The sequence below is a fragment of the Typopeltis vanoorti genome, chromosome 18 (genome assembly GCF_054136105.1).
Source record: "Typopeltis vanoorti isolate ZY-2024b chromosome 18, IOZ_Tvanoo_1.0, whole genome shotgun sequence".
NCBI classification, from domain to species: Eukaryota; Metazoa; Arthropoda; class Arachnida; order Uropygi; family Thelyphonidae; genus Typopeltis; species Typopeltis vanoorti.
This window is the reverse complement of record NC_143566.1, coordinates 49,074,381-49,102,330: the sequence shown is the minus strand read 5'-3', so window position 1 is coordinate 49,102,330 and position 27,950 is coordinate 49,074,381. Positions and strand designations below refer to the sequence as shown.

Genomic DNA, 27,950 nt, shown 5'->3' with positions numbered 1-27,950 from the left:
TGAATTCGCAAGATTAGATTACCGAATAATCGTATGAATCAAAGACTGTGGGATAGAAATGCATTGTTTTAAGAAGTGCATAGTTTGCTCTGAAAACCCGATAAATAGGAACATTACAAGGATAATTCAACGTTCGATCGAATTGATATAAAATCTATTCATACTTTTTGATCAGTTCAATGTCTATTTTACTATAACATTTTTGATTTGTAACATGGATGGGTTTTAAATAATATTCTAATCGACATCATCGATATGAGCATATTTAACTACACGCAAATATACTTCGCAAACTAATCTTTACCTCAGAATACTTGCATACACAACACGTGTTCCATACATTTTACGTCATTTCCTTGTAGTCCTTCCCTCTCTTCGACAGTCACTAAAATATTCTCTTCTTCGTATTTATTTACCTTGGTTCGTTTCTTCTTTTGTACAGCTGCATTTGACATTTTATCGCGTAGTCTAATCACAGATTTTTAATTTCCATATGGTGTATTTATTTGTGACTTCGCTACACCAGTAGCCTCATAAGAGAATAGATTAGCGGTTCGTTTTATCCACATTTAGCAGGACTATATCTACACAATTACACTGTATTAGTAAGTTGCTCAAATTATAGTGAAAGGTAATTTTTATTGCCTTTAAGAAAGTTCCACTAATAACGTTATTCAAAAATATGTGAATGTCTTGTATGTAATTTAACTCTCTTGGGCTTAGGCTTAATGATCCGTAAGTATCGGAGAAATACAGTAAATGAATTCAATGCAAAATACAGAAAAAAATGAAATTTATTAGAAATATTAGATTAATGTTTAATAATTAATTCTTCTAAAGAAAATACTAATTTGTCTTGTGGTTCTTATAATGCGTATTTACTTTTAAAAGTACACAATAAGTCAAGGAAATTTCTTCTTCCATCCTTCATCATTAGGAAAAGAGGAAATGTCTCTCACACATATTCGACGCAGTCCTTGGCCACTTTCAGAACGGCTCCATTTTTGCCATCCTTTAATAGTTTCAGCACGGCTTCGGCAACATCAGAGGGACTGGAAAAAATAATAAATTAGAACAGGAGAGTCATATAAAATGTGTGACAAAGCTCGTTAGTTTTGTTTTATTTTGGTTAAGGAAAGTTATTTCATGAAGTGAATTGCTGCATTTTTAATGTGTAAAATTACTTGACTAGTACCGCAAACATACACCGTTTCAGATATTATCCTGTTTAACATTATTTTAGAAATAACCATTAATATTTATAATAATCAGAACAAGAAATAGAAAATGTAATTGCATATTTTGAGCGTTCGGTGGTTGAGTACCATCGAACGCTCTCTGTAAGAATACAGACTTTGCATTTAGGGCACTCTCACTGTAAAACTGTTCAGCTCTCGAAGGCTTACCGAATAACCGTGCTTCTTCTTTCTATTAATGCAACCTCTTCACTGCTAAACTCCTTTATGCCTTCCAAGTACAAATCCGTCTTTACTACCCCTGGACAAACAGTGCACACCGACACGCCTGATTTCGTGAAGTAAAAATCAGTCTGTAAAGAGAGAAAAAAAAACAGTTAAAATATGTTGATTTTCTATTAATTTAGCAGGACGACAGCAGCTAATGAGTGACATATTGAGAACACTTTAGTTAAATTATAGCGTACGTTCACTGAAGTATAGTATGAAAAATACGAGTCCCCCCCTCCACCAAAAAAAAAAGTTCAGGATGAACTGCATATTATTATTCCCTAGTTAAATTTTCTTTCTGTCATTCCTGCAAATGGGTGTGATTAAGATATTTTTCGGGACTGCTTACACTTAGGTCTGGAATCCTGAAGTGTCCTCAGATCTCGTACTCTGAGTTGCACTGTTATCATAACAGGTCAGTTGGAATTATGGTCGAATTCGAGCTATGTGGAAGTATGTTATGTTTGTAAATTGTGTGTGTTCTTCTGAACCGACTGAGAAAAAGATGAAAACTTCGACTACTTTCCGTTACGGAAACTCTGGAAATTCAGATGGAAAGAAAAAAAAAAAACGTATAAACGTTCTGCGCGTTCTGAATCCAACCTCGGAAGAAAAAAATTATAGGCAGCTAGGTTTTGAGGAGGATGGAGGAGTATACCACAATCATATCGTTCTGTCTTGATATGATAAAGCCACATTCACCTGAATCTTATGAAGTAAACTTTCACAAGTACTTTCTTAAAAAAAAAAAAAAAAACGGGAAATATGTGAGGTTTTGTCTTAAAACGTGTAACTTATTATTATTGTTATAGTCGAACATCCTTCAAACAGTACATCTTCATCATCTTCCTACAATCAAATTGCCAATCCATCCCACATTTCTTTAAGAACTTTGAAGTTTTCACGGGTTTCACATACGCCTAATGCAATCTTCACCCCTCGCAAATTTTGATTTCTTATTTTAAATGCCTACTTCATGCCCGTTCCTAAATCTAACTTTTTTCTAGCAAAGTCAGCCACATCGTGTGTCCGTCAAACATCTCGCTTCAAAAATGATCATAGTCCTAGACACAAATTCCGTTATTTCTGTTATCCGGAGCTTCACCTCTGCATCTAGCTTACGCCATTTTACAGGTTGTTTTGTTTAGACTGATTACATCTTTCTTGAATTCCGCAATTTTCATCTTGCTTCCATCATTTCACTTATCATTTTCTCTATTGGAGATACGTGATCCTAATTTTTATATGTGTTCTTTTGCTGTTTAATTAGAAACTTACATCATCATAGATTTATTTTTAACAAACATCGGTTCTAATTCAAGCAAATCTCTGTTTAAAATACTGTTTTTAAATATTTTTGAATTAAATAATACTGACATGTAATCTTAGAATACAGATAATACTCTGTGAAAATTTGGCACTTCTTATCACCTATGGAAATTTTAAGATTATTATTATTATTATTACGTGACACCTCCAGGGGTCCGAGGACTCATCGCGAGAGGGCACTGTACTCTACTTCGCTAAATACATCCAACCGTCTCTCCTAGTGTTCAGTTCTCAAACTACATACAACCGCAACTGTATTTTTGTCTGTAACTTGTGTGTCCTTCATTTAATTTAGATAATTTTTCTAACGAAATACGGGTTGCAGTTTACTGATATATTGGTGAATAAATAAACACTTGAAAATGTCTACATATTGGACTACTTACTCCGAAATTGCGGGTCGCTCCAACCACGCCATACTTAGTTGCACTATAGATTGCATGTATAGGAAATGGAATCAAACCTAAAAATAAATTAAAACGTTGCTTTGTAAGCATTTTCACTTTCTTACGAAATTCCTTGAAGAAAAACAAGAGAGCATTAACCTTTTATATATGCAAATATCTTAAATATTGCATTGTGTTAAAAGTAAATAGTAGATCAGTATAAAAAGCTAAATTTTACGCGCTTCATTTGTAACTTTTATTAGTACACTCTCCACCAGTTTGATATTAGATGAGTCAAGTATTTGGAACCAGTCTTCCTTAATAACTGTTAGTCCACATTTCGCTGTTTTTTGCATGAATCCTGCCTGATTTTCAAATTAATCTCAGGGGTGACTTATTATGGATAATCCTTTTCTACAGGCCAATAACCTTTTCCCACGACATTCTCTTCAAACTACGCAGTAATAGTGCACGCACGGTATAACGAGGTACTTTGGTGCATTTATTCGAAACATCGCCATAGACACGACTCGATAAATCACGTGATCGTAAATAACCATAGTCCCATGCAGGACTCGCCTGGACTTGCTTTCAGGTTCATTGTGAGCAAGACAGTTGCAGTTTGTTTCATGCTGTTATTTGAAATTATGTCCGAATTACGTCCTGTTAATTGCTGTGTTCAAACAGGCTCAGTTCCTGTTTTCAACCCTTAAGAAAAAACTCTTATAACGCTTCTTCGTGATCTGGACGAGATTTGGAAACAAGGCGTTTCCAAACAGAAGAGACACGCCGATACTGGCTGAACTACAGAAATCTCCATTTTTTTCCAGTTTTTTGCAATGGGAAACTGAAGAATACTCAAGTAAAGTAAACAACAGAAAACTTAGAACTACCAGTCCTCGATTAGTGTTTTGTATGCAAATTCTACAGGTATACGTTGGACAAACGGTTTCTCTCTATTGCTTTTCAAAGACTAAACGTTGTTCATCGTTGTTCATTTGACATTCACATAAATAACTTAGAGAACCTTTCTGAGTTCAATATTCGTGGCATCGCAAACAGAAGTCCGAAGTCAAGCTAACAGAACCGTACGATCACACCGCCACCTCCAAATTTCATAGTTGGGATCACGCACTCTAATAAGAGACGTTCATCGGGTTTGCGCAACACCACTCACACCCGTCCATCTGCTCCGTAGAAAGTGTAACGTGATTCGTCGTTCAATAACAAATCTTTTAAGATTCCACACCTTTGTACACGCTCTAGGCATTATCACTGAAGAGCCGACGCTGCATGTTGATTCGGATAACGTTGGACGGATATATTGCATAATTAATACCATGGAAACCCATCCTGTGAACCCGATTCTGTAGTTTTTTGCATAGATTCGTGTTCCACTTGACTCCTTTTGCTTCTATCAGAGTATAGTATCACTGGTTGTTGACAAATTGGGCCATCTCAGGTTAACAATTTTCCAAACGTGGCATCCTATCAAAACGCCTCTTTCAAACTCTGTCAGTTCCCTTCTCGCGGCCACATCACCTGGACACAGTTGCATCTTATTCCTCCAAATTATACTGACTACAAACGAGTAACTTGTTACACGGCACGATACACCTTGCACATGGGGTGCCTATTGACTTCTTTCCAAGCAGTGGGTGCCAATCAAAATCCACATGAAGTTATTTAGTGAGAATTGTCCAATGATATCTACCATGAAAGTACGAGTAGAATCCTTGGAGACAGATTTTAATATGACTGTGGTAAGTAGACTTGCAATACCTTCGTACCCTGACTTCTTGAGAAATCTGGCAACAAACATTTTGCCTTGCCATCCAAAAAAAAAAAAAAATGTAGTCAATGCATGACTGCGCTTCCCCAGACTTCACACTTGAGGCGCGCAGGTATCTTCATATAATGTTTTCGGAAACATGGATTGATCGAAGTGTACCAATTACACCAGCTTCGGTCATCTGATCAAAATTCTTTGTTCTGATTTGTGGGACCACTTGAAATTATTCGTATACTCTACTCCCAGTGGGGAATGTTCATAAAGTGCAGGATTTGAACATGCATGCAGTACCATCAGACACTAGCCAGAAATTTTCTGCTGCTGAGACTACCAATCAGAAGTCTCAAACAGTTGTGTTGCTAGCAAACGAAGGTTATTTTGAACCCTTTCTGTGAAATACGTTCACCCCTGCAGTGTTTCATTTCCATTTATCAATGGATGTACCTTTATTTCTCTAAATATTACCTTCTTTCGTCATTGCGTGTTATTGACATTAAAAAAAAATACATGAACTTTTTATATATGAGGTGATCCTAGTATAATTTCGTCCTTTCCCTGAAAAATGATGATCCCATCTACATTGTGTGTGTGGGGGGGGATCAGTTCGTTAAGTATAATTCGTGGATCCACTAGAGTCTTCTACGTATACCACACATATTATACACACACACAAGACATATAAAAGATATTACTTAATTGTCTGTACTTTGGAGTCTATAAAAGTCAACTCCAGCTCTTAATATCTTATTAACTTTCAGCAAATGAAAACTGGAATCTGAAATATTTCTTTTGGAACAGCACTTATAGTGTTTAATAACTGATTATCTACTTAAATATATTTTCCGTAACCAGTAGCGTACTCAGGATTTAAACTGGAAGGGGATGGGCTCTAAGTATAGTAGACGATTTGAGAATACACACTACGTATCGCATACGACCTATGACTGAGCATCTGCAATGATCGCTAATTCATAAGTAGTATAGAAATAGTAGACACGACACAACATAAATAAAAAGAAGAGAATTTTAATTAGGAAACAATTTTTTGAAAATTATTCAAATTAAGTGATATTGAATCCAACATTATTTTTTAGTCGAATAAGAAACTCTAAGACAGAAAATCTAAGAGTTTCATGCCGAATATAAAAACTATAAACGTTCGCGAGTCCACCCGTAAGCCAACAGTTAGTACTTGCTGGGGCAACTCGTAGTAAAGGGGGAGTAAGCTCCAATTACTGTTCTTAGTATTTGCATCGCCGAAGTGAAACCTTTTGGCTCTTTATCTCAGATTTTTTGAAACTTTTCTATTGTTTTTTTTCTTTTTCTTTGGGGGGGGGCCCATTAGCCTCCCTGTCGATGCGCTACTTCCCTTAATTGACTCTCCCTTCCTCCTCTGAACTAGCTTTAGTTGAACATTTCAAAGTGGAATTCTTTGAGTTGAGCATCCCTGCGCGGACGTATAATAACTCTTTCTAGAAATGTGTGAGAAAAGGAAATATTGGTGTAGTATTTATGGATAACAAATACATTAGAAGCATTTGGAAGATTTGATTATGGGCCATTGGCAAAAGTCGCTTGTGATTTAGGAGCTGAATAGTGCACACTGAAAGCATAAAGAAAAATTAGTAAAGATATATATATATATCTTTACTAATTTTTCTATTAAATTTTTTATTTTCTATTTTTCTAATATATATATATATATATATATATATATATATATATATAATTGAGAATAGAAGTGTCATTAAATTCTTGCATGAATTTAAGGAATTAAAGAGCTTAAATTCTGGATTTATTGGATTTTTGATTTTCCATTCTACCACTGCCTCAGTTTTTTAATTTGTTAAGTAGGTGTTCAAAATTTCCTTGTGGAATTTGAAACGAATGTGATTTCCTTGTATTTTTACTTGAGTAAGAATTTGAATGACATCAGAAAAATGTCAAGATTTCGTTAGTATTACCTGCTAGGGAGGCTGTATTGATTATTCTTCCACCATGTCCACCTTGGTCTTTTCCCATGAATCGCAATCCCAGCTGAATCCCACGCACCACACCTTTCTGAAAATAAAAGAGAGAGACAGTTATAGGGTGGAATTTAAATTTGTACTTTCCTATAAAGAGAGGTCCATTTTGGAGTGATGGTAGATAAATATGTCTATGTGAATATGGTTGGGGGGATGCTACTTTTAACAAATAAAATTGACTTCTCTTTTCTAAAAGTGAATCACATAGTATTAACAATAAATTTTATTTATTACTTCTACTCGTATGTATGCATCTATGTAAGTGTGTGTATATATATATATATTATATACTAGGAGGATCCTCCCCCCCTGACGCCTACGGCGCCCCCCCCCGAGTTCCGGACCTCTTTTCCTTGAATTCTGATGACTCGAATTTTGAAGCCTCGACACTCAAGGCAGCCCCTGAGTTTCGAAACGTTTCAAATAACTTGACAAAAAACGTGACACAAAATCGTTACAGAAAAAGGCTTATCATTTTATATTATAGGGTATATATATATATATATATATATATATATATTAAACAACCATTTATTACTATTATTGGCTTTCCAGAAGCCTTCAGTTCATCACATGGAGAAACCTCATGAACTGCACGAATTACCACAAATTCCACTTTATGTAAACCACTTATATATAAACCAGCAGCACTAAGGTGCTGCTGGTTTATATATAATAGAAGAAAACCGGAATTCTCCAAGGAATAAAATATCTCAGATATCGAGGCAGATTAACTCAGTACTGAACAGAGCAATGAAAATTCACATTAGATGAGTGAATGATGTATCGCAAGAATCGGAAAGCTTCCCCCAACTGATACGATGGGATATGGAAAAGAAGTATTTTGCAGCTTCTGAAGATACAGACCGAAATATGCATAGTGTTGGAATATCCCAGGCCTCTGGCCTACGCTCTTCTTCTTGTGTACATCGAGTTTCTTTTCTCACTCTCTAAATACAAATCCTCTCCGTAGTTTTGCTGACGACAGTATTCTCCATTCCTGTTCATTCTAGAAACCTTGTAGTGCTCAAATGATTCAAGCTTCAAGATATTTCTTAACCAATATCTGAAATAGATTCCTTCAGAGTGCGAGTGAACTTCATTGATATGAAAACAGTCCTGTTTATTTCTTGAAAGAAAGATCTTTACTTTGCTCCCTCTTACATTTTGATAATGTTGAGATCACCAGATTTAAGATCTGTTTTCTTTTGAGCTTTAGTTGACCTGCTCATCAAGCTTATTCCTTCTAATTGCCGCTGTGTCCATGCCGATGTACAAAGTTTACAAAATTTACTTCCCAACTAAGTTGGGAAGTTGGTTGGCTTCTCAAAGTTCGCATCGATAGTTTTACTTTTTCCTCCATTAGGAAATTCATAATATCTTAAATCATTTGGGATCAGAAGTAGCAGGTAAACATGCATCTACTTTTTCTTCGTGAACACACGTGTTGTCGGATTAATAAATCCAATGGTCGGGGATTTTGTATTAGCGTGATTCCTTCCATTAAGCTGTGGTGTTTCCCAGATAGCACTCCTTAATTCTGTTAATATTTCGTGTAAGTTGTTTTTTTTTTTACAACAAAATTCCAGTTTGATATGACCTAATCGTTATCTTCGATTAGGCTTGATACCCCGTCCTTTCCTTCTCATCCCCCCCCCCCCTTATCACATGTTTCATTCCTCTATCAAGGTCAATTACTATCGCATTGGGCGTCTAGGTGATGATGATCATCATCCCTCATTAATTTCTCTAGACATCCGAGACCCAATCTTCTCTCTTATATACATGAACGTGTTGTTTCAGATAACTGTGAAAGAGACTTTCTATTAACAGCACATTTAAACATGGCAGATGAGACCTGCCAATAGTGCTTTCATAACGTTCATATATTTAGTATTATGCCATTCTGGTTGGCCAAGTGCTTAGCGTATCCACTCTCCAACCGACGGGCTGTAGGTTCGAATCCTACTGTACACATGGATGCTTGCGATTGTCTTTAGGCGGAAGATGAATTTCATCTGCTGTGTGAGACCACTCCCCAGCTTATTGAAGGCATGAAGTGAAATGAAAAAGTTCTATGTAAAAAATAAATATGTAGAAAATACAAAATAAATCAATAAAAACCCTTAACTTGCTCACAGTATGACTGTACTATAAGGTTTAAAAATAAACCTTTCGTGGTTGGAAGCAAAATCAAACATTATTTACCAGATTAACATCCACCATCTTTTGCCAGTTCTTTTCTGAACACGTTCCAGCGTTGTTAGCGAGAATGTCCACTCGACCCATCTTTGTAATCACCTCCTGAAACACACCTTCAAATGAAAAAGGAAAAAAAAAACGAATAAATAATTAGCTGTGTGCTTGATTTCATTATGACAGCAGATATATATATGTATATGCATATTTTTGATGGTATTAATATAATCCCGAAAGCCGCTCTTTTGTTGTTGGAAAGATTTAACGTAAACAAAATTTCAGTTCCATTATATATCTTATTTCTCATCCCGAACTGCTCTACTGATTAAGAAATTAGTATTTTACCAATTTCGTATTTATTAAAAAAAACGAAACACCGTATATTCCGGCGTATAAGTCGAGTTTTCAGCATTAAAAAAAAGTACTACATTTTTTTAGGTCGACTTATACGCCCGGTCAAAAATTGATTGCTTTCCAAGAAAAAACTAGCACGTATCATACTCTGTTAATTTTATTAGCATTATACAAAAAGGGTGAATATGTAAAAAATATTTCAACTTATATCAAATTTATTTACAGAAAAAATTATTTACATGTTATATAATTATTTATTTACAAAAGAAAATAGGTAGGAAACTACATAATTAAAATTTAATTTTCATTGTCTGAATGTCTGAAAAGTTCATTGTACTCTGGTTCTGTAATTTCTTCCGGTATATCGTCATATAAATTGTATTCGTTTTCTCCATCAGATTTACCATCAATTTCGTCATCATTGTAAACAAAGTCATCTTCCGAGCCATCTAATTTGTTAGATCCAGCACATTTTTAAAAGATTTTATTACTGCATCTGGTTTTATTTCATCCCATGCTTTCGCTACCCACTCACACATAGTTACCAAAGACGCATGTCGCATTTGACCTCCTTTTGCGTAACTTTTCTCTACTTCTTGCATCCTCGCATTCCACTGTTTTCGTAAACTGTCTTTAAATGGCTCGTTTATACAAACATCCAACGGTTTCACTAGTGAGGTTAACCCACTTGGAACCACTGCCATATTGGTATTATTCTCTCTTAATAAAGATTTCGTACTCTCCGTTAAATGGGATTTGAACACGTCCCACGGTAAAAGACTGTTTGGATTTTTATTGCACCTTGTCGTGTATTCCAAACATTTTTTATCCACAGCTTAACTCCTGCTTCGTCCATCCAAACATTCTCACGAACATGGACAAAAACCTTTCTTGGAATTTTTAACTTTGGCATTGTTTTTATTTTAAAAATTATCGTCCCTTTTAATTTAGAACCATCAGCCATACAAACAAGTACAACTGCCAAACGGCTTTTTTCATGTCCAGTTGTTTTTAAAGAAATAATTTTACTTCCTTTCAAGTCTACTGTTCTATTCCCGATCATGTCAAACATAACTGGAGTTTCATCCATATTTCTGATTTGATACAATAAATAATTTTTTGCTTTCTTTTAGCAATTATAAATCTTTGAAAACTTAATAACTTATCACCCAAATGCTTTGGCAGCTTCTATGCGATTTTCGTTTTTAGTCGAAGCACTAAATTTCTCCTTTCCATAAACTGGCTCCACCGACTTACTGTAGCTTTGAAGTTTTCGCTGTCCATTTTATTTGCTTTGCCCCACTTCAAAGCAAATAAATGAATATTATTTCTCGTTGTAATGAGCCCATTTTGGCGAATTTCTCGAACCCAAACGGCAACATTATTTTCCAGAATAGGGCACTTACAAATTCCTTTCGGTAATGCGCACTTATTTTTTGGCATTTTCATTATTACAGTTTCATTTTTTCTCCAATCGCGAACTTTACTCCGAACTGAGGTGCAGCAATACAGTTAGCATTTTCTTTTGTAAATTTAATCACTTTGTACTTAAAACTCGCGTCATATTTCACTCTTTTAAAAGGAGCCATTGCACTTGAGTTCACTGTTGGTCAACTGGTCTATACAAAATAAAATTCCTTTTGTCAACTAAGTCTTTTATATCTTTTGCTAAAACAAAGAATGGAAGGACTAAAAAGGAAGTTATGATCCAAGTGGTTGACGCCTGTATAAAAATTTTACTTAAAAACTCTCATAATTTTTATTTTGAAAGAAATTTTTCGAGTCGACTTAAACGACGAGTATACAATAAAAACTCAAATAAACTCAAAAAATTCCAATATCGACTTATACGCCAGGTCGACTTGTACGCCGGAATACAAGGTAGCTAAAGCATATTTACCTTCGAATTCCTCGTCGGAGCTGACATCGCATTTTACGAACATTGCAGTTCCTTTTCCGTGTTTTTCATTGATCTCGGCGGTAGTGGACTGACCTTTCTCCACGATCACGTCTGCTATACACACCTAAATTAACATCGAATATTTATTAGATTATATAAAAAACTATATGGGATGTAATATCCCTTAACAAATCGTATATTTATTTTGTTTCTATGAAAAAGAAAAATAATTTGCTAACGTATAATTTCAAAACCGAAGGTGATTTTATACCTTTATTTAATTTATGTTTTATTTTTTTTAAAATTCTCTCTCACGTTGTGAATTTACAGTTCAGATTATATTGATACAAGGTAGTCATTCTTCAGTAAAGAGGATGGCTATCATTTTGTTGAAGTCAAGTGGTTTCTTTCACTTTGAATTTACCATTGTCTTTACAAAGAGCCTCCGTAGCTCGTTTTGTATCGGTGGTATTCTTTGATTGGAGGTGTGGGTTCGAATATCATCTATTAGGCGAAGAATATTTACAAATTATTTTCAACTAACAGTTCGCTGATGCTGTATGGATGAATCAAGGATTTTCTTCCAGAAACCTCTGTTTTTCTTCCCCTAAAATAGGCAAATCTGCCACCTGTCTAAAAATCCCCAATTGGCACACCTAGGCAGGTTGAAATAATCGGCTCTGTCTTGACATGATTTATGCTTATGATAAAACTAAGTTGTTTGGTCGAACCACCTAACATCTTAAGGTGGTTCGACCAAACCAAATGAGATGAGATTTGCTTTTAAGATGACGAAATCGGATACATTTATAAGAATATTTAATATAATAACATTTTATTTACTACTAGGATGGTTGAAGATTACTACGTCTTGTGTACAACCGTTAAAATTCCATATTCTCTTCAAAAATATTTGTAGAAGAACTCAGTTTCAACATTAGCAGTTCAGCCTCAATTATCATGTGTGATTTACAAAACCCCGTTTATATTTTAACTAAAAACCTTGTCCTATTTTAAAGATGCACTTTTACACTAATGGGCAACTCTATTCGATAAATTCCTTATCACAGCAAACAGAAAAACTGACAGCAAATCACACGCCTTTACCGAACATGATACTCTCGGAACCTTATTTCTTCTGTGGTGATAATAAGCTCTCCCACTATGGTATTAGACGTTACTCAGACCACGGGATTTATTAATTACGATTGCACTTGAGATAATTACTTCGAGGGATTCTACTGCCGATTTGAATAAGCTGCTTGCTGCATTATTATCGTCACTCCTGTGTTTCTGGTAGTTTCTATTTATCAGGATAATGCCTGCATATTTTGGTCACCGAGTGTATATTCGTTTCATAGCAGCATATCATGCATGACCTTTTTAGAGCATCTTTTATTACTTAAACCGATTTCGCTCTTTCCTTAAATTCGATTCCGGATATTCACAGTTGACTGCCTGTGAGGAGAGGTCTCATCATTCACCATTACAGGAATCTCCACATCGATTGCATTTGCACTGTTAACCATCATCAAAAGGTTGCATGATACAAGTTAAAATCCCTTCCGCAATGATCGTTGAGCCAGAGTATGGTGGATATGACCAAGTAAGGATTTGGATATAAAATGTTTCGTTTGTATTCAAACTAGTAGCGAATACTTCGTCTTCTGGAGTATTTTGTGTTTGCTTTGGTTTTGATTACAAAAGAAATAATTGAAGGTTATGGGTCAGATATTTTTAAAAGGGATAATACTGTAATGCGCTATAACATTAAATGCTCTATAATACTTCTTAATGCTCTTATCACTAGCGGCACTAAATATACCTTGCGATTCCTGTCCATCCGTGTAATTTATGATAACGCATTATCCTAGGGTGATGGAATCAATAAGATATCTCTGCAACTGAACATGCCCAATATAATAGTATAATGGTCATTACATTTTCTTAACTTAAATCCTGCATAATACATAGTGTCTGCCACTAGTGAATAAGGAAATAAGCATAACCCTATAATCTGTCAGCAAAAAAAGTTGAAACTATTTTGATTTCGAGTTTTCTTCGTTTGAAACAAAATTTCTTCTCTTTCAGCATGGATATATTTAGCATTATTTTTAGCATATTAACTTTAAAAATACCTAAATATGCAGTTGCTTTACTACAGTTTCTTAAACAATTCTACATGTTAGTTTGTGTACTTACCTTGCAACCGTGACTGGCAAGAGCCTCGCATATTGCTTTCCCGATCCCGTTAGCACCTCCTGTGACGATGGCTACTTTTCCTTCGAGCTCCATTGTGCTGTGCAGTTCTGAAAATAGTAGAATTACTTAGAACATTCGGTTCTATATTAAATGTACCTTTTCTGAATAATAGGACAGCCAATGTATGGTATGTACATCTTTTGCATGTGTGTGTGTGTGTGTGTGCGCGCGCGCGCTCGTGCTTGCTTTTTTTCTTTCGTGACAAGCATTATTAGAGCTGCTTGTTTTCATTCTTTACAATCGTTATTTTTTTCTTTAAGTCCAGTTTTTCAAGTACCAGTACAACGTTCTTTGGTGTGTTGTCTGTTCAATTTTTCTTTATGCAATACCTCTTTATAAAAAGAAAACATTATGCTCGAATCTTTTCCTCACAGATAGAGAACTCAAGTGACTGCGGCCATATTTGGTCTCTAGAACAAGTGTTCCGATTTTTGTTTCCATCACTCCCTTCCCACATTCAGCAAGAGTGATTGTCTCAATAGCAAACATCGCATTGTAGGGGTCCCATACCCTACCGCGCCGAACCACACAAGCTTGTACCGAATCTAGAGGTTTCCCGATCAGCTAGCATCAAATCCTACAACCATGTATTTTGCAACTGGAGGAAGACCAAAGACAGTGACTGCAGGGAAGTGGCTGTCAAGGCCACATATGAACAAGAGACCGAATTTCTTCTGTGTGGGAGGTTTGATTGCGAGTCTGTCACCTTTCAATGCATGACCCACTTCCTTTTTACCTCTTTTTCATCACATACAATGGATCACAACCCAAGGAATTGCGATTTAATGCGGAACACAAAACAAAAGTTAAGTCATAAAAAACAATAAAAACCCTCAAATGACCAACAACATTCTTTCCTATAAAATAGGTTCGCAATCCTCTTCATCTAAGCAGCAATCTAAACGACGTGCTCCACCACCTACAGTCATCTAAACGAGAATTATTATTCTTATCTAAACCGCAACTTGTAACCACAATTAGGACTGTCCATCTCAACTGCCCAAAGTACACATTACACAATTCTTTCCGCCACAAGGGCAACGCTTGAGCATTAATCAGAACTGACACACTATACGAGAGATTGCAAAACCACGCATCCCCACTGTTTAATCTTCTTTGGTTCAAAATTTCCCTACCAGACCACCTGCTGTATCCATATGCTCTCTCTCAATCGATCCACAAATTTCGTTAACTACTCGAACCTTTTCAATTATCTCTCTTTAAGCTCATCTTTCTACGGTAGAAATTTTCCAATAGTAAGGTCATCCTGCTTGAGTACTTTAGCGTCCATAACTCATATTAGCTTCTCTTCTCCAGTTTCACCGATCATCCAGACAGGGATAACGAGGGGTTTGCCATTAGCAATGATCTATCACAAATCATCAATCTTCCTGCCAGAATATCTGACAATTCCCTCCAATTTGCAGCACTTCACCTCTAACAAGCTCCACTTCGAAGTGTACTGTGGTTTCAGTTTCCCTCTTGGTAACTCAAATCACAACCTCATACAAGTCGCTTTTGCCAGTTCTCAGTCTCGCGTCCTTTAGTCGACAAATGGGACGACTTCTGTGACTTCTATTCCTCCTTCCCACCGTCCGACCACTTCTTCAGTTCCTTTGATCCAAACACCTGCTCAGACCGAATAACAGAAATCATCCTCACATAAATGAAGGCTTAAATCCCTTATTGCACTCCAAATTCTCAACAACCATTCAAGCCTTTGTTCTAAAAATGTGCCAACGCAGTAAAAGAAAAAACCTCTGCATACTATGAATGGTTCGATACCAAAACGCCAGCTGCTCACTTTGCCTATGCTGCAGCTCTCGATTGCTGTAAAAGAATCATCACTAAAATCAAATCAGAACTTTAGAATCAGAAAAATGGGCCAAATGCTGCAAACTCCCATCATTCCCAAATGGTAGTTAATCCTTCTAATCCGTTTGCGAAGGCCATTGGGCGTAACGTTTGCCCACCTACGTTTTCACCACTCTACATCCGGATGGTACTGTAGTTACTTAACCTAAAGACAAGGCTAATTTACTGGCATCACTCTTCTGTTCCGATTCCTGCATTAATCACCTGGGCAAAGTTCCCTCGACTCTACCAAGAACAGATATTACTCATAAAGAAATCTAAACAATCCTTAGTAACCTGAACACAAACAAGCCACTGGTCATTACGGTATCCCACCTACTGTTTTAAAAATTGTGCCCCAGAACTGACACTTATCCTGTATCGCCTATTCAATCTATCCTATTCAACTGGCATCTATCCTACAACAAGGAAACTGGTCCATACATAGGCCTATCAAAGAAACGTGATAAAAGTCCATCGAACTACCGTGCAATCGCTGTCACTCCTCTCTTAAATTGAGGAGAGGGTCATCATCAACCAACTCTTGAGCAACCTAGAGACTTACCAACTAATTGGTGACCAGCAGTACTGATTCCGCACACTCGTCATCTACAGCTGGTCTTCTTGCTTTCACCACCCACGTCTGAACTCAAGTCACGGAAAAATGTAGAAAACTCAAATTGTTGTCTTAGACATTTCAAAGGCATTTGATCAGGTTTGGCACAGGGGTATACTTAGTAAACTGCCATCCTATGGCCTGACTTCCAAATCTTCAACTAGTTGCTAACTAAGTATCATGCTGGACTGTTTCCTCTTCTCAGATTTCTCCATCAATGCAGAAGTATCCCAGAGAATTCCCTTCTTTCACCTCCTCCTCTTCCTTTTGTATATAAATAACCTGCTCTCACAGACGTTCGATCCTATTCATAGCTTTGCTGACGACGGAATGCTCAATTCCTCCTTTCCTTTGATGAGCCTTGTAGTGCTGAAGTATTAGAAACATCGAGATGCACTGCGATCAGAGGCCTGAACTCCGATCACCTAGTTATATCCCAGTGAGGCAAGGACAACCTTGTGGACTTCAATGCTACCAAAATCAGTCCTCTCTGGTGTCTTGAAAGAAAGAGATCGCATCCCTCCCTTACCTTCAGTAATACTGTGATATCCAAACACGATCACGTTTGCGTTCTTGGACTGACACAAACGCATTTCTATTATAACTTCTCCAGCAGCCAAAAATCTTGGTGCACTTTTTCTCAGAAGACACTACTTCATCCTTTCACAGCTGCTAACTCTATACAAATCCCAAATTATTGCTAAAACATTACAGATCGTTAAGTATTGCTCTCATATTTGAAGTGGTATGACACACAAAATCCTCTATAAGATTGCTTGATTCTATCCAGAAGAGGGCCATCTGGCCTATTAATGATCCCTCTCTAACTGACCCTCTTCAATCCCTCGCTCAGAGACGTTCAGTTTCTGCCTTCTGCGCCCCCCCCTACAGATACTTTCATTGAGAGTACTCTGCTGGAATGGCCACTATTTTTCCTCCATTCTTTTGCAGAATCATTACACTGCTAACCACCACTCTAATTACAGTCCGTTTGTAAACTCGGACTTGAACCAACTTCTCTGCCTCTTTCATTCCATCTTATTCTGTTCTTTGGATGTCTTCCCCACTATGCCTTCCCTAAAGATTAAAATCCCCAGCTGTTCAAATAAAATTTGAAGATATTCCTCCTTTATTCTTTAACTCTTACCACAAATGGCACGTGCTTATAGGGCTTGCGGCCTTTATATCAGATTAATTATATATATATATATATATATATGTGTGTGTGTGTGTGTGTGTGTGTGTGTGTGTGTGTGTGTGTGTGTGTGGTGTGCGTAGAAAGTTTTTACCTTGGATATAATATATGTTAAAGATGCCAAGCTATTTTAAACCTGGTTTTACTTCATTTCCCGAGTAAGCAAACAGACAAACAAGTCAAGTTTGCTCCTGCACGAATTGCAAGTGCAGGTGACACGCAAGGAATAAGAAAAGTCTCATTGACTATGTTATTGTTGATAGTGATGTTTTCTCCCTGGTGCAGGACACCAGAGTGTACAGACGATTTGAAATTGGAAGCGATCACTATTTCATCTTGAGCAGGATAAAATGGAATTCCACATTGAAAAGAATAACATGTAAGAAAGTTTTAAAGCGAATAACAGTTAAGTAGGTGTCAGATGTGAACTGTAGACTAAAAAACACAAAGGTTATTGGAAAAAAAATGAAAGAGTTTGAGAATAGCAATGAAACCCTGGAGATTCAGTGGCAAGCCTTGAAGAAAGCTACGATTGATTCACCTAGAGAGGCATGTGGTGAAGTTGTCTGCAAGGATAGAAAAATTAGAACTCCATGGTGGACACAGGAAGTTAAAGAGGCTGTGAAGGAAAAGAAGAAAGCATATCAAAAGTTCCTGGCAAATAAGTCAGTTTGTGCTCTTAGAGAATACAGAGACAAATGTAAGAAAGCCAAACACTATAAAACTAGCTAAACAAAAGTCATGGGATGACTTGGGCAAGAACATTGAAAATAAATATCAAGAAGGCAGCAAAATATTCTGGAGGTTGTTGAAGCTTACGAATGGAGGAAAGAGTGCTGTAAAAGGATTTAGAGAATAAAGGTGACATGAAAACGGGAGAAAAAGATATCCTTGAAGTATGGAGTAATTACTTCGTGAAATTCCTAAATGAAACAAGTAGTGATAGCACAGCGGGGAAAAACTCTCAACAGGCATGCAGTTAGGAATACATATCCATACTTGAAGTAAACAACGCCATCAAAAGCGTGAAATTTAGAAAGGCTTTAGGAGTAGATGATATTAGACCAGAAATGCTTAAGTACGGTGGTATAAAAGTCTTACAGTGGCTACACTGCATAGCTCAGAATGTTTGGACAGAGGGACGAATTCCGATGATTGCAATAGAGCTCTCATAGTGCCCATATATAAAAAGGGAAATAAAACTGAATGTGAGAATTACAGAGGTATTTCTCTCCTGAGTGTTCCTGGCAAGATCTATGCAAGTATACTTGAGAAACGGTTGAGAAGAATTGTGGAAGAAAAGCTTGGTGAAGAACAAGCTGGATTTAGGCCAAATAGAGGCTGTCAGGATCAGATCTTCACTTTACGACAAATAGCCGAGAAAGCATGGGAATATAACAAAGATCTCTATTTGAGTTTTGTAAATCTGTAAAAAGCATATGATAAGGTGCCAAGAGAGAAGCTATTCAATACGCTACAGTTATATAGTGTCGATGGAGCATTATATGAAGCACTACTTAGTATTTATTTGAGTTGTAAGTCAGCACTTAGAATTGAAGGAAGTACATTTAATGTTAAATCTGGTGTGAGACAAGGATGTACATTGTCCCCTCTGTTATTCATTATCTATATGGATCACATTATGAAGGAAAGTGGTATTAAACCTGATATCAAAATTGGAGATGTTAATGTCAGCTCTTTGCTTTATGCGGACGATGTTGTACTTATCAATAAATCCGCTACAAGTCTGCAAGATTCCTTGACTAAATTGAATAGCTGTTGTAATAGATATGGTATGAAGGTCAGCAATAAAAAGACAAAGACAATGAAAATAGGCAGACTTATTGAAAATGTCAACTGTGTTGTGAACGGGGAACCTGTGGAACAAGTAAAACATTTCAGCTACTTAGGCACGATTTTTACTGAAGATAGTAAATTAAATATGGAAATAGACAATAGAATCAATACAGCTGGTATAGTAGGAAGTCAATTGAATAAATGCATATGGAAAAGGAAAAAATTACTCGGAACACTAAATTAGCTGTATACAAGACAGTGTTCAAACCAGTTTTAACTTATGGAACTGAGAGCTGGGTCAAAAGTAAAACACTTGACCAAAGTTTAGAGACCGCTAATAAGAGAGTCCTGAGAAAGATTATTTTAATATGATATTGCCATCAATGGCAATATCTTATTAAAAACGAGGATATTAGGAAAGAACTTGACATTGTCAGCATCCAGGAATGCGTTAGCAGAGCTAATCTCAGGTGGTATGGTCACTTAAACAGAATGGGCGAAGAAAGATTAGCAAAACAAGTGTTCTCTGCCAGGGTGGCAGGAAAACGACCCAGAGGAAGACCAAGATATAGGTGGTTTGATAGGGTACAAAGTGCCTTAGACGACAGAAATATAAGATCTGATAATATTCGTGTCTTGACAAGTAACAGACTGATCTGGAGGAATATTGTAGGTAGGCAGTTAGTAACGATGTAATTTTTTCATGTAGTACTATCATATCTTGTACACCCCTTGAGGATACATCTCAGGAATTTGATGATGATGATGGTGACCAGCAAAGTAGTTCAAGTCTAGCTAACTCGTGGTAAAGGTGGAATAAGCTCTGATCACTATTCTTAATATTTACCCTTAATGCAAAGCCCATCTCCTTGAGCAGATGTGTGATGCTATGCATTAAAGGCAAGGGGCCACTACCCAGACCGGTTTCCCTTTGTTTAAGTGCGGGATATCATTCCAAAAACTTGTAAAATCTCCCGGATAACCCAATAATGAGCTCCCCGCAAGATCAGAAACTTAGAAACGCTCATTTACTCATTTGGATGGGTAACAGCAACAGCCGTACCTCAGTTAACTTCACAGGCTATAGCTTTGCCATTCATTACTCCCCCACGCAGGCCCTGGGTAACAGCAACAGCCGAGCCTCGGTTAAAACTTCACGGGCTACAGCATTGCCATTCATCGTCCAAGCTTCCAACCGGTTTCGATCTTTATTGAGGTCCCGTCAGTGGCAGCCAGGCTTAGAAATACCAAGGTTAAGTGATACATAGCTTATAAGTATTTTACCAAAACAAGTTACCAAAAGGTGCTTTGACTTTATTAAATAAAAATCTTAGGATCAGAGATAGATGTAGGAAGTTTTTTACCTTGGGTATAATATATGTTAAAGATGCCAAGCCATTTTATACCTGGTTTTACTCCATTTACCACGAGTTGCCTAGACTTGCACAACTTTGCGGGTCACCTAGACTTGCGAAACGTGCAGGCGCAAATTTGACTTATTTGTCTGTTATATATATATATATATATATATATATATATATATACACATTAGGGTTACCAAAGAAAAAAATGGGACATGACTGGAACTAGAGCCGACAAGGAGGCATATAGATTAGCGAAGAAAAATGCAAAGAGAACTGTGGCAAGGGCGAAAGCGAGGGCAGTTGATGAGGTTTATGAAGAACTAGAGAGAAACGGTGGTGAAGCTCTGCTGTTGAGAATAGCGAAAGCCAGAGATAAGGACTCGAAAGTCATAACATCAGTCAAGCAGATAAAGGATGCCTCAGGAGTAGTATTACAAGAGGAGGAGAAAATCAGAGGAAGATGGAAAGAATATTTCCGTAAACTACTAAATGAGGAGAATCCGAGAGAGAGGTGTGAGGATGGACAGGCAAACGAGAGACCGGTGCAAGACATAAGTAGAGAGGAAGTGGATTGGGTACTAAGAAAAATGAAGAATGGAAAGGCTGTGGAGGCAGACCAGATACCTGGGGAAGTGTGGAAAAGTTTGGGCAGTGAGGGCGTGGATATGTTATGGGATCTGATAAAAAAAAATAGCCCAACAGGAAAAGATACTGCATAATTAAACCAGATCTCAAAGAATATATTACTACATGGCAACTAATAAACTAAAGGTTGTTGACAATCACTATAGATTTTAAATCAGACAACCAAGTATTCACTGTAATTGTTGCATATGGCCCAAACGATAATGCCAATAATGAAATTAAAGATGAATTCTTCGAACTCTTACAAAAAACAATTGAAGTTCAAGGGCATATCATACCACTAGGAGACCTAATTGGCCGGCAGGGGATCAAGTAGATGAAGAAACGAAACAAGTGTTGAGATCACAAGGAGAAATAACCCGGAATAATAATGGAGAAAGAATAATAAATCTTTGCCTTACAAATAATTTAGTAATAGCGAATACTATGTTCAAGCATAAAGAAATCCATAAGTTTACCAGGGAAGAGCCCAATAGAAACGGAAAATCTATAATCCACTACGCCATCATAAGCAGATCGTACTGGAAGTATACAAAAAATGCAAGTGTCTACAGAGGTCCTGAAATAGGCAGTGATCACTACTTATTAGTATTGGAAACAATCCATAAAATAAAAGTTGAAAAATGTAGAAAACGTAGCAAGGAAATAAATGTTAAGATAAAGAGCTACAAACTAAAGAAAGAAGAAAAAATCAAGATGTAGAAAACCTATGGTACAGGTTCAAAACACTTCTAGAAACAAGCAAAGAAATTTGTGGTGTATCATTAAATAATAAACATAAGAAACATAAAACACCCTGGTGGACTGAAGAACTGAAAGAAGAAATCAAAAAGAAAAAGCAATTATGGAAGAGATATATAACATCAAAGCTGCAGGTTGATGGAGAACTATACAACAACCAAAGAAATAAAGTTAAAACCTTAGTGAAAGCAGAGAAAATAAAATGCTGGGAAGACTTCGGACATACTTTAGAACAAAATTTTAAAGGAAACCAAAAACTCTTCTATAATGTTTTAAGAAGAATGAGGTCAGAGAAAGGATGCCCCATAAAGTTTATCAAAAATAAGGATGGAAAGTTACAAATTCCGAAGACATCATGGAAAGATGGAAACAGTACTTTCAAGAATTATTGGAAGATGCAGTACATGGAAAAAATAGAACCCTAAGAGCAAGACACACAAGGAAAATAGAAGATCAGAGTGAAGAAATTCATGCAAATGAACTGTTAGCAGCAATAAATAAAATAAAACTGGGCATATCAGCAGGCCATGACCAAATAACACCAGAAATGGTAAAGAATTTAGGAACGAAAGCCATAAAATTTCTTTTACACCTATTCAATGTTGTATGGAAAAAGAAAATTATTCCCAAAGACTGGGAAGTAGCTATAATAATCCCCATATTTAAGAAAGGAAACAAACGCAAATGTGAAAACCATAGAGGAATTTCGCTTTTAAGCGTTCCAGGAAAATTATATGCCCGCATTTTAGAAGCGAGGCTTAGGAATCAAATAGAGGACACGCTGGATGAAATGCAATATGGCTTTCGAAAAAATAGAAGCACACAGGATCTTATCTTCAGTCTTAGACAAATATCAGAGAAAACATTGGAATATGGAAAAGAACTACATTCATGTTTTATAGATTTTGAAAAGGCCTTTGACCGAGTTCCCAGACACTTAATATGGCAAACATTAAAGAAAAACAAGATAACTTAATAGCAGCCATACAAAGCCTCTACAAAAGTAATAGAAATTATGTAAGAACCTGTAATAATAGATCAAAAGAATTTGAAACAAATGTAGGAGTGAGGCAAGGCTGTATCCTCAGCCCTCTTCTCTTCATCGTAGTAATGAATGAAATTTTAAAGGCATGCCAAACAAAAACAAAAAAGTTCCACTTAGGATACAGGAAACTGAAAGAAACTAGGATATCACATATGGCTTTTGCAGATGATGTAGTGATTCTAGCAAATATAGCTGAAGATCTGCAGTACAATATCAACATTTTGGCATGAAGAAACAAAGAAAAGGAATATGACCATAAATATAAATAAAACTAAAACAATGATCATATCTAGAAATCAACAAAAACACACAATAAAAATAGAGAATCACCAACTGGAACAAGTCCACTCCTTTAAATACTTGGGATCATATACAAGAAGATGGTAGACTAGACACAGAAATTAACAACAGGTAAGAGGGGGGGAACAAAGCTATTCTATGCAATGAAAGGCCCACTCCTAGATAAGAAAGAAGTCACCCAAAATACCAAACTGGCAGTGTACCGTTCAGTGTTCCTACCAACATTAACATACAGTTGTGAGTCTTGGTGTTTAACAACAGGAAACACAAATAAACTACAAACAATTGAAATGAAATATCTCAAGAAAGTGGCACAAAAAACAAGACTAGACCGAAAAAGAAATCAAACCATAAGAGACAGCCTTCAAGTTGCACCTCTGAATCAATTCATAACACAAGCCCAAATGAGATGGTTTGGACATCTCAATCGAATGGAAGAAGGAAGAATAGCAAAAACTGTATACGAAAGCCAGAAAATAGGGAAAAGAAACATAGGCAGACCCAGGAAAGGTTGGCAAAAGGAAATTAAAGAAAAATTGGAAAAGAAGGGAATTAACTGGAAAGAAGCAAAACAACAAACCTTGGACAGGACGGCATGGAAATCTCTTTGGCAAAATCTCGACGCTTAAAAGCATAAGAGATCATAGACGAAGAAGAAGAAGAAGGAAAAGATACTAGAGGAATTGAGGAAAAGTATTCTCGTCCCAATCTACAAAGGAAGAGGAGATGTTCAAGACTGTGGCAACTATAGAGGGATCAAGCTGATGTTACACACATTGAAGATATGGGAAAGAGTAGTTGAAGGAATGATACGGCAGGAAATGAAAATTGGTGAGGATCAGTTTGGATTTATGCCAGGAAGAGGGACAACGGATGCGATATTTGCGCTAAGGCGATTAATGGAGAAATATAGAGAGATGCAAGTAGATCTGCACATGGTATTTATAGACCTGGAAAATGTATACGACAGAGTGGCCAGGCAGGAGGTATGGAGGTGTATGAGGAAGAAGGGGGTGTCGGAGAAGTACGTGAGGTTGGTGAAGGAGATGTATGAGGAAACAGAAACTCAGGTCAGGTCTAGTGTCGGCATGACAGAAGGTTTCCCCATTGTCGTAGGGCTACAACAAGGATCAGCTCTGAGCCCCTACCTATTTGACCTGGTCATGGATGTACTAGTGCTTGGTTATTTAACTCCTAATCCCAAGTAAGCAAACAGTTAAGTTTGAGCCTGAAACATAGTTCAAATCTAATGATGGTACAACACCAGAGCAACTCATTCTTAAGGTGGGTAAAGCTCTGATCACTATTCTTAGTATTTTCCATAATGTAAAGCACATCTCACTAAAAGATGTATACTGCAATATGCTGCAATACATTATGGGTGGGGCCACTACCCAGACCGGCTTCAACCTTTTTTGAGGTCTCCTCAGTGAGTAGCTAGACCCTAAATACCATATACCATACCAAGATATATACCATATACCATACTAAGATTTTAGTAATACAGAGTCTTATCAACTTTACCTATACAAGTTGCTACAAGGTCTTTTTATTTTTAATAAGAATCTCTGGAGAAGATATAGATGTAATTAATTTTTTAACTTGGGGATACTGTATATTAGGGTTACCAAGTAATTTTATAATCTTAGTTATTTAACGCATAATGTATTGCAGTATACATCTTCTAGAGTGATGTGCTTTACATTATGGGAAATACTAAGAATAGTGATCAGAGATTTACCTACCTTTACAATGAGTTGCCCTGGTGTTGTACCATCTTTAGACTTGAACTATGCTTCAGGCGCAAACTTAACTGTTTTCTTACTTGGGATTAGGAGTTAAATAACCAAGCTTATAAAATTACTTGGTAACCCTAATATACAGTATCCCCAAGTTAAAAAATTAATTACATCTATATCTCTTCCAGAGATTCTTATTAAAAATAAAAATACCTTGTTGCAACTTCTATATGTAAAGTTGATAAGGCTCTGTATTACTAAAACTAAAATATCTCTCCATAGAGACATGGATGGTCCTTTAGAATGATAATGATTCATCAGCAAGTATTAGCAACGTCCATTGCAGTAAACGGAATGAAATGATATATAATATTTACCCTTAATACAAAGCATGTCTCCTAGAGGAGATGTACAACGTGTTATATATATATATATATCATTTCATTCCATTTACTGCAATGGATGTTGCTAATGTTTGCTGATGAATCATTATCATTCTAAAGGACCGTCCCTGTCGCTATGGAGAGATCACTCTTCCAGGTCATCCTATTTCTGGCTTTCCTCTTTAGTAGTTTATAACCTCTTCCGATTAATCTAAGTCCTTATAAGGACTGGCTTAAACGAGCGAAGCAAGAATGCTTTTCATCTTCCGCGTTATGAGTAGAGGACAGTGTAGGGATAAGGTGTTATTGAGCTATTAAAGCTTTGATAATGGCAGGAGGGTAACAGCAATATCCAAGCCTCAGTTAGAACTTCATTTGGCTACAGCATTGCCATCCATTACCCTCCAAGGGTATCAATCACCGAATCTCACGGTCGATTAACTCCACACCCGTCTCCGATTAATCTAAGCACCTCTTCTGAGAATGTATATTGTATGCATATAGCGTATACGTATGTGTGTACAATATATATAGCGGAGAATGTAAATAGCGAATCACTACCTTTTAGAATTGAACTACGTTCAGGCGCAAACTCAACTGTTTTGCTTACTTGGGAGAAGGAGTAAAAAAACCAAGTTTATAAAATTACTTGGTATCCTTAATATATATTATCTCCAAGGAAAAAAAAAATTCACATATATAGCGGAGAATGTAAATAGCGAATTGAACTACTAACACTTTGGTATTGATATTCCAACATATCGCACTGCAGATAGAAATGTAATAAGAAGTCTCCATATAAATATCTATGAGAGAAGGGAGGAAAATAAAGTAAACTAATTTTTGTTTTAATTATCCTCTATGATGTAGTGTTGTTTTACTAGCACTGACTTGTTGTTTTACTTCTTTAATGGCTAAAGTTGATTTCATTGAAACTAGGAGACTCCATTCCTAAATAGTTGGATAGAATTGTATTTGACTGACGTCAATAATAACCTTTATTAATGGCTTTTCAGTCGAAGATGAGTTAGCCGGTCTCGTAACGTGTGGGAGGAAATTTGCTCTCGCAAATGAGGTTTCGCTTTATGCATAACGACAGGCTGAAGGACACACGCATTTTGTATGACTCATTCTTAATACACGATTCTTGCAAACTGCCGTTGAAGAGATGAAAAATTGCTCAACCCTGTTATCTATTAAAAATATTAAAAAAGTTACCTGTTTGATAAGTGGATAAGGCTGATTGTTTTCTGTTACGACAATCGTTCTGAATGATGGATAAGAAAGTCTAAACTTCTGTCCTTGAACTACTCGTACGGATAACGAATAAAAATCCTTTGTTCTCTTTTTAATTATCTCTTTTATATACTTTTAAGTAAATCATACATCCTTTGGTAAGCATTATTCAACTTCTCCGAATATTAAAACAAAGGAGTCTTTCGTGCGACTTGAGTTCCTCTTGCTTCTGTTATTACCTGAGAATTGCAGTTAAATGTTTGAAATGCAGTCATTCTCAATAACGGTGTTGAATTCTGATTACTATTTATTCACATAAGAGACGTAGAGATAATAAACACCTGTTTAGTATATACCCAATAAACTAAAAATGTATTTAGCTGCATTCCTATTAGTTCGTCTAAATAAGGTTTTAGCTTAGAGTCCGTATTAAACTTTTTTTACCAGCATGGCTCACTCTGCATAAATATTGGAAGAATTTTTCAGAAGTCCGAAGAAAAATAAATAAAAAATAGGATAATATTTCACATAAAGGTTGACTTAAAAAATTAATAATTTTAATTATTAGTTAAAACCTGTCTTTTGTTGGTCTTAGTTTGATTGAAAAATTTAAATATTGAGAAAAATTCATTCTCTGAAAAAGATAGAATTACTGTAAAATTGTAAAAACATCAAGATATTTATTAAATAAAAGTTAAACTTTTCTGTTCTGATTTTTCTTTAGAAATATCTCACTTAGCCTGTCCTTATCTTTCATAACACTCTAATCTCCAAACAAGATCCAGATGTTTACTTTGTCTACTCACACTTCGCCATTCTTAGCATAAACACTTCTCGGTCGTACGTCTTTTGGCCTCTGAAAATGTACTTTTTCCTCTAAAGATACCACTTGTCACCAGTACAACCGCTAACACTATGTAATTCTCAAATCTGAAACTGAGACCAAATTCTAAATATTTTTTTTATATCGAAACCTCATAATTCTGTTTGTAAATACTCAAAATAACCAACCAGACGCTGACAATTTGATGTTTTCAACAAAATACCAGGAAAGCTAGTAAATTTTGTTAAGAAATTAAGCAATCCCGACTTTATTGAAATCTTGCGTTATTAAGCCCCGAGTTTAATCGATAATCTTCAGTTCGTAATGCAGGAAGTCCGACATAATATATTTTCAGAATTGTATAATATATAAAATATATTATATTTTCTGACCGCCTGCCAGTGAACACTACGTAAATTTGAAACGAATGCAATCAAAAAATAAAAGTCCGCTTACCTTTCTCCTCAGCATTCAGCTCCAAAGTGAAAACGTGTGTG

The 27,950-nt window shown here is 36.3% G+C and overlaps 1 protein-coding gene across 1 annotated transcript; it reads right to left on the bottom strand.

Annotated features, from left to right (window-relative positions):
• Positions 1-776: 776 nt before the first annotated feature.
• On the bottom strand, positions 777-27,950 carry LOC150096650 (15-hydroxyprostaglandin dehydrogenase [NAD(+)]-like). The gene is made up of 8 exons (XM_090408485.1): positions 27,910-27,950; positions 13,656-13,762; positions 11,454-11,577; positions 9,209-9,315; positions 6,938-7,034; positions 3,182-3,258; positions 1,407-1,549; positions 777-1,052 (listed from the first exon to the last, which is right to left on the bottom strand). Exons 2-8 carry the CDS (start codon positions 13,746-13,748, stop codon positions 956-958), a joined length of 738 nt encoding a protein of 245 aa, XP_090264611.1. The 5' UTR covers positions 13,749-13,762; positions 27,910-27,950; the 3' UTR covers positions 777-955.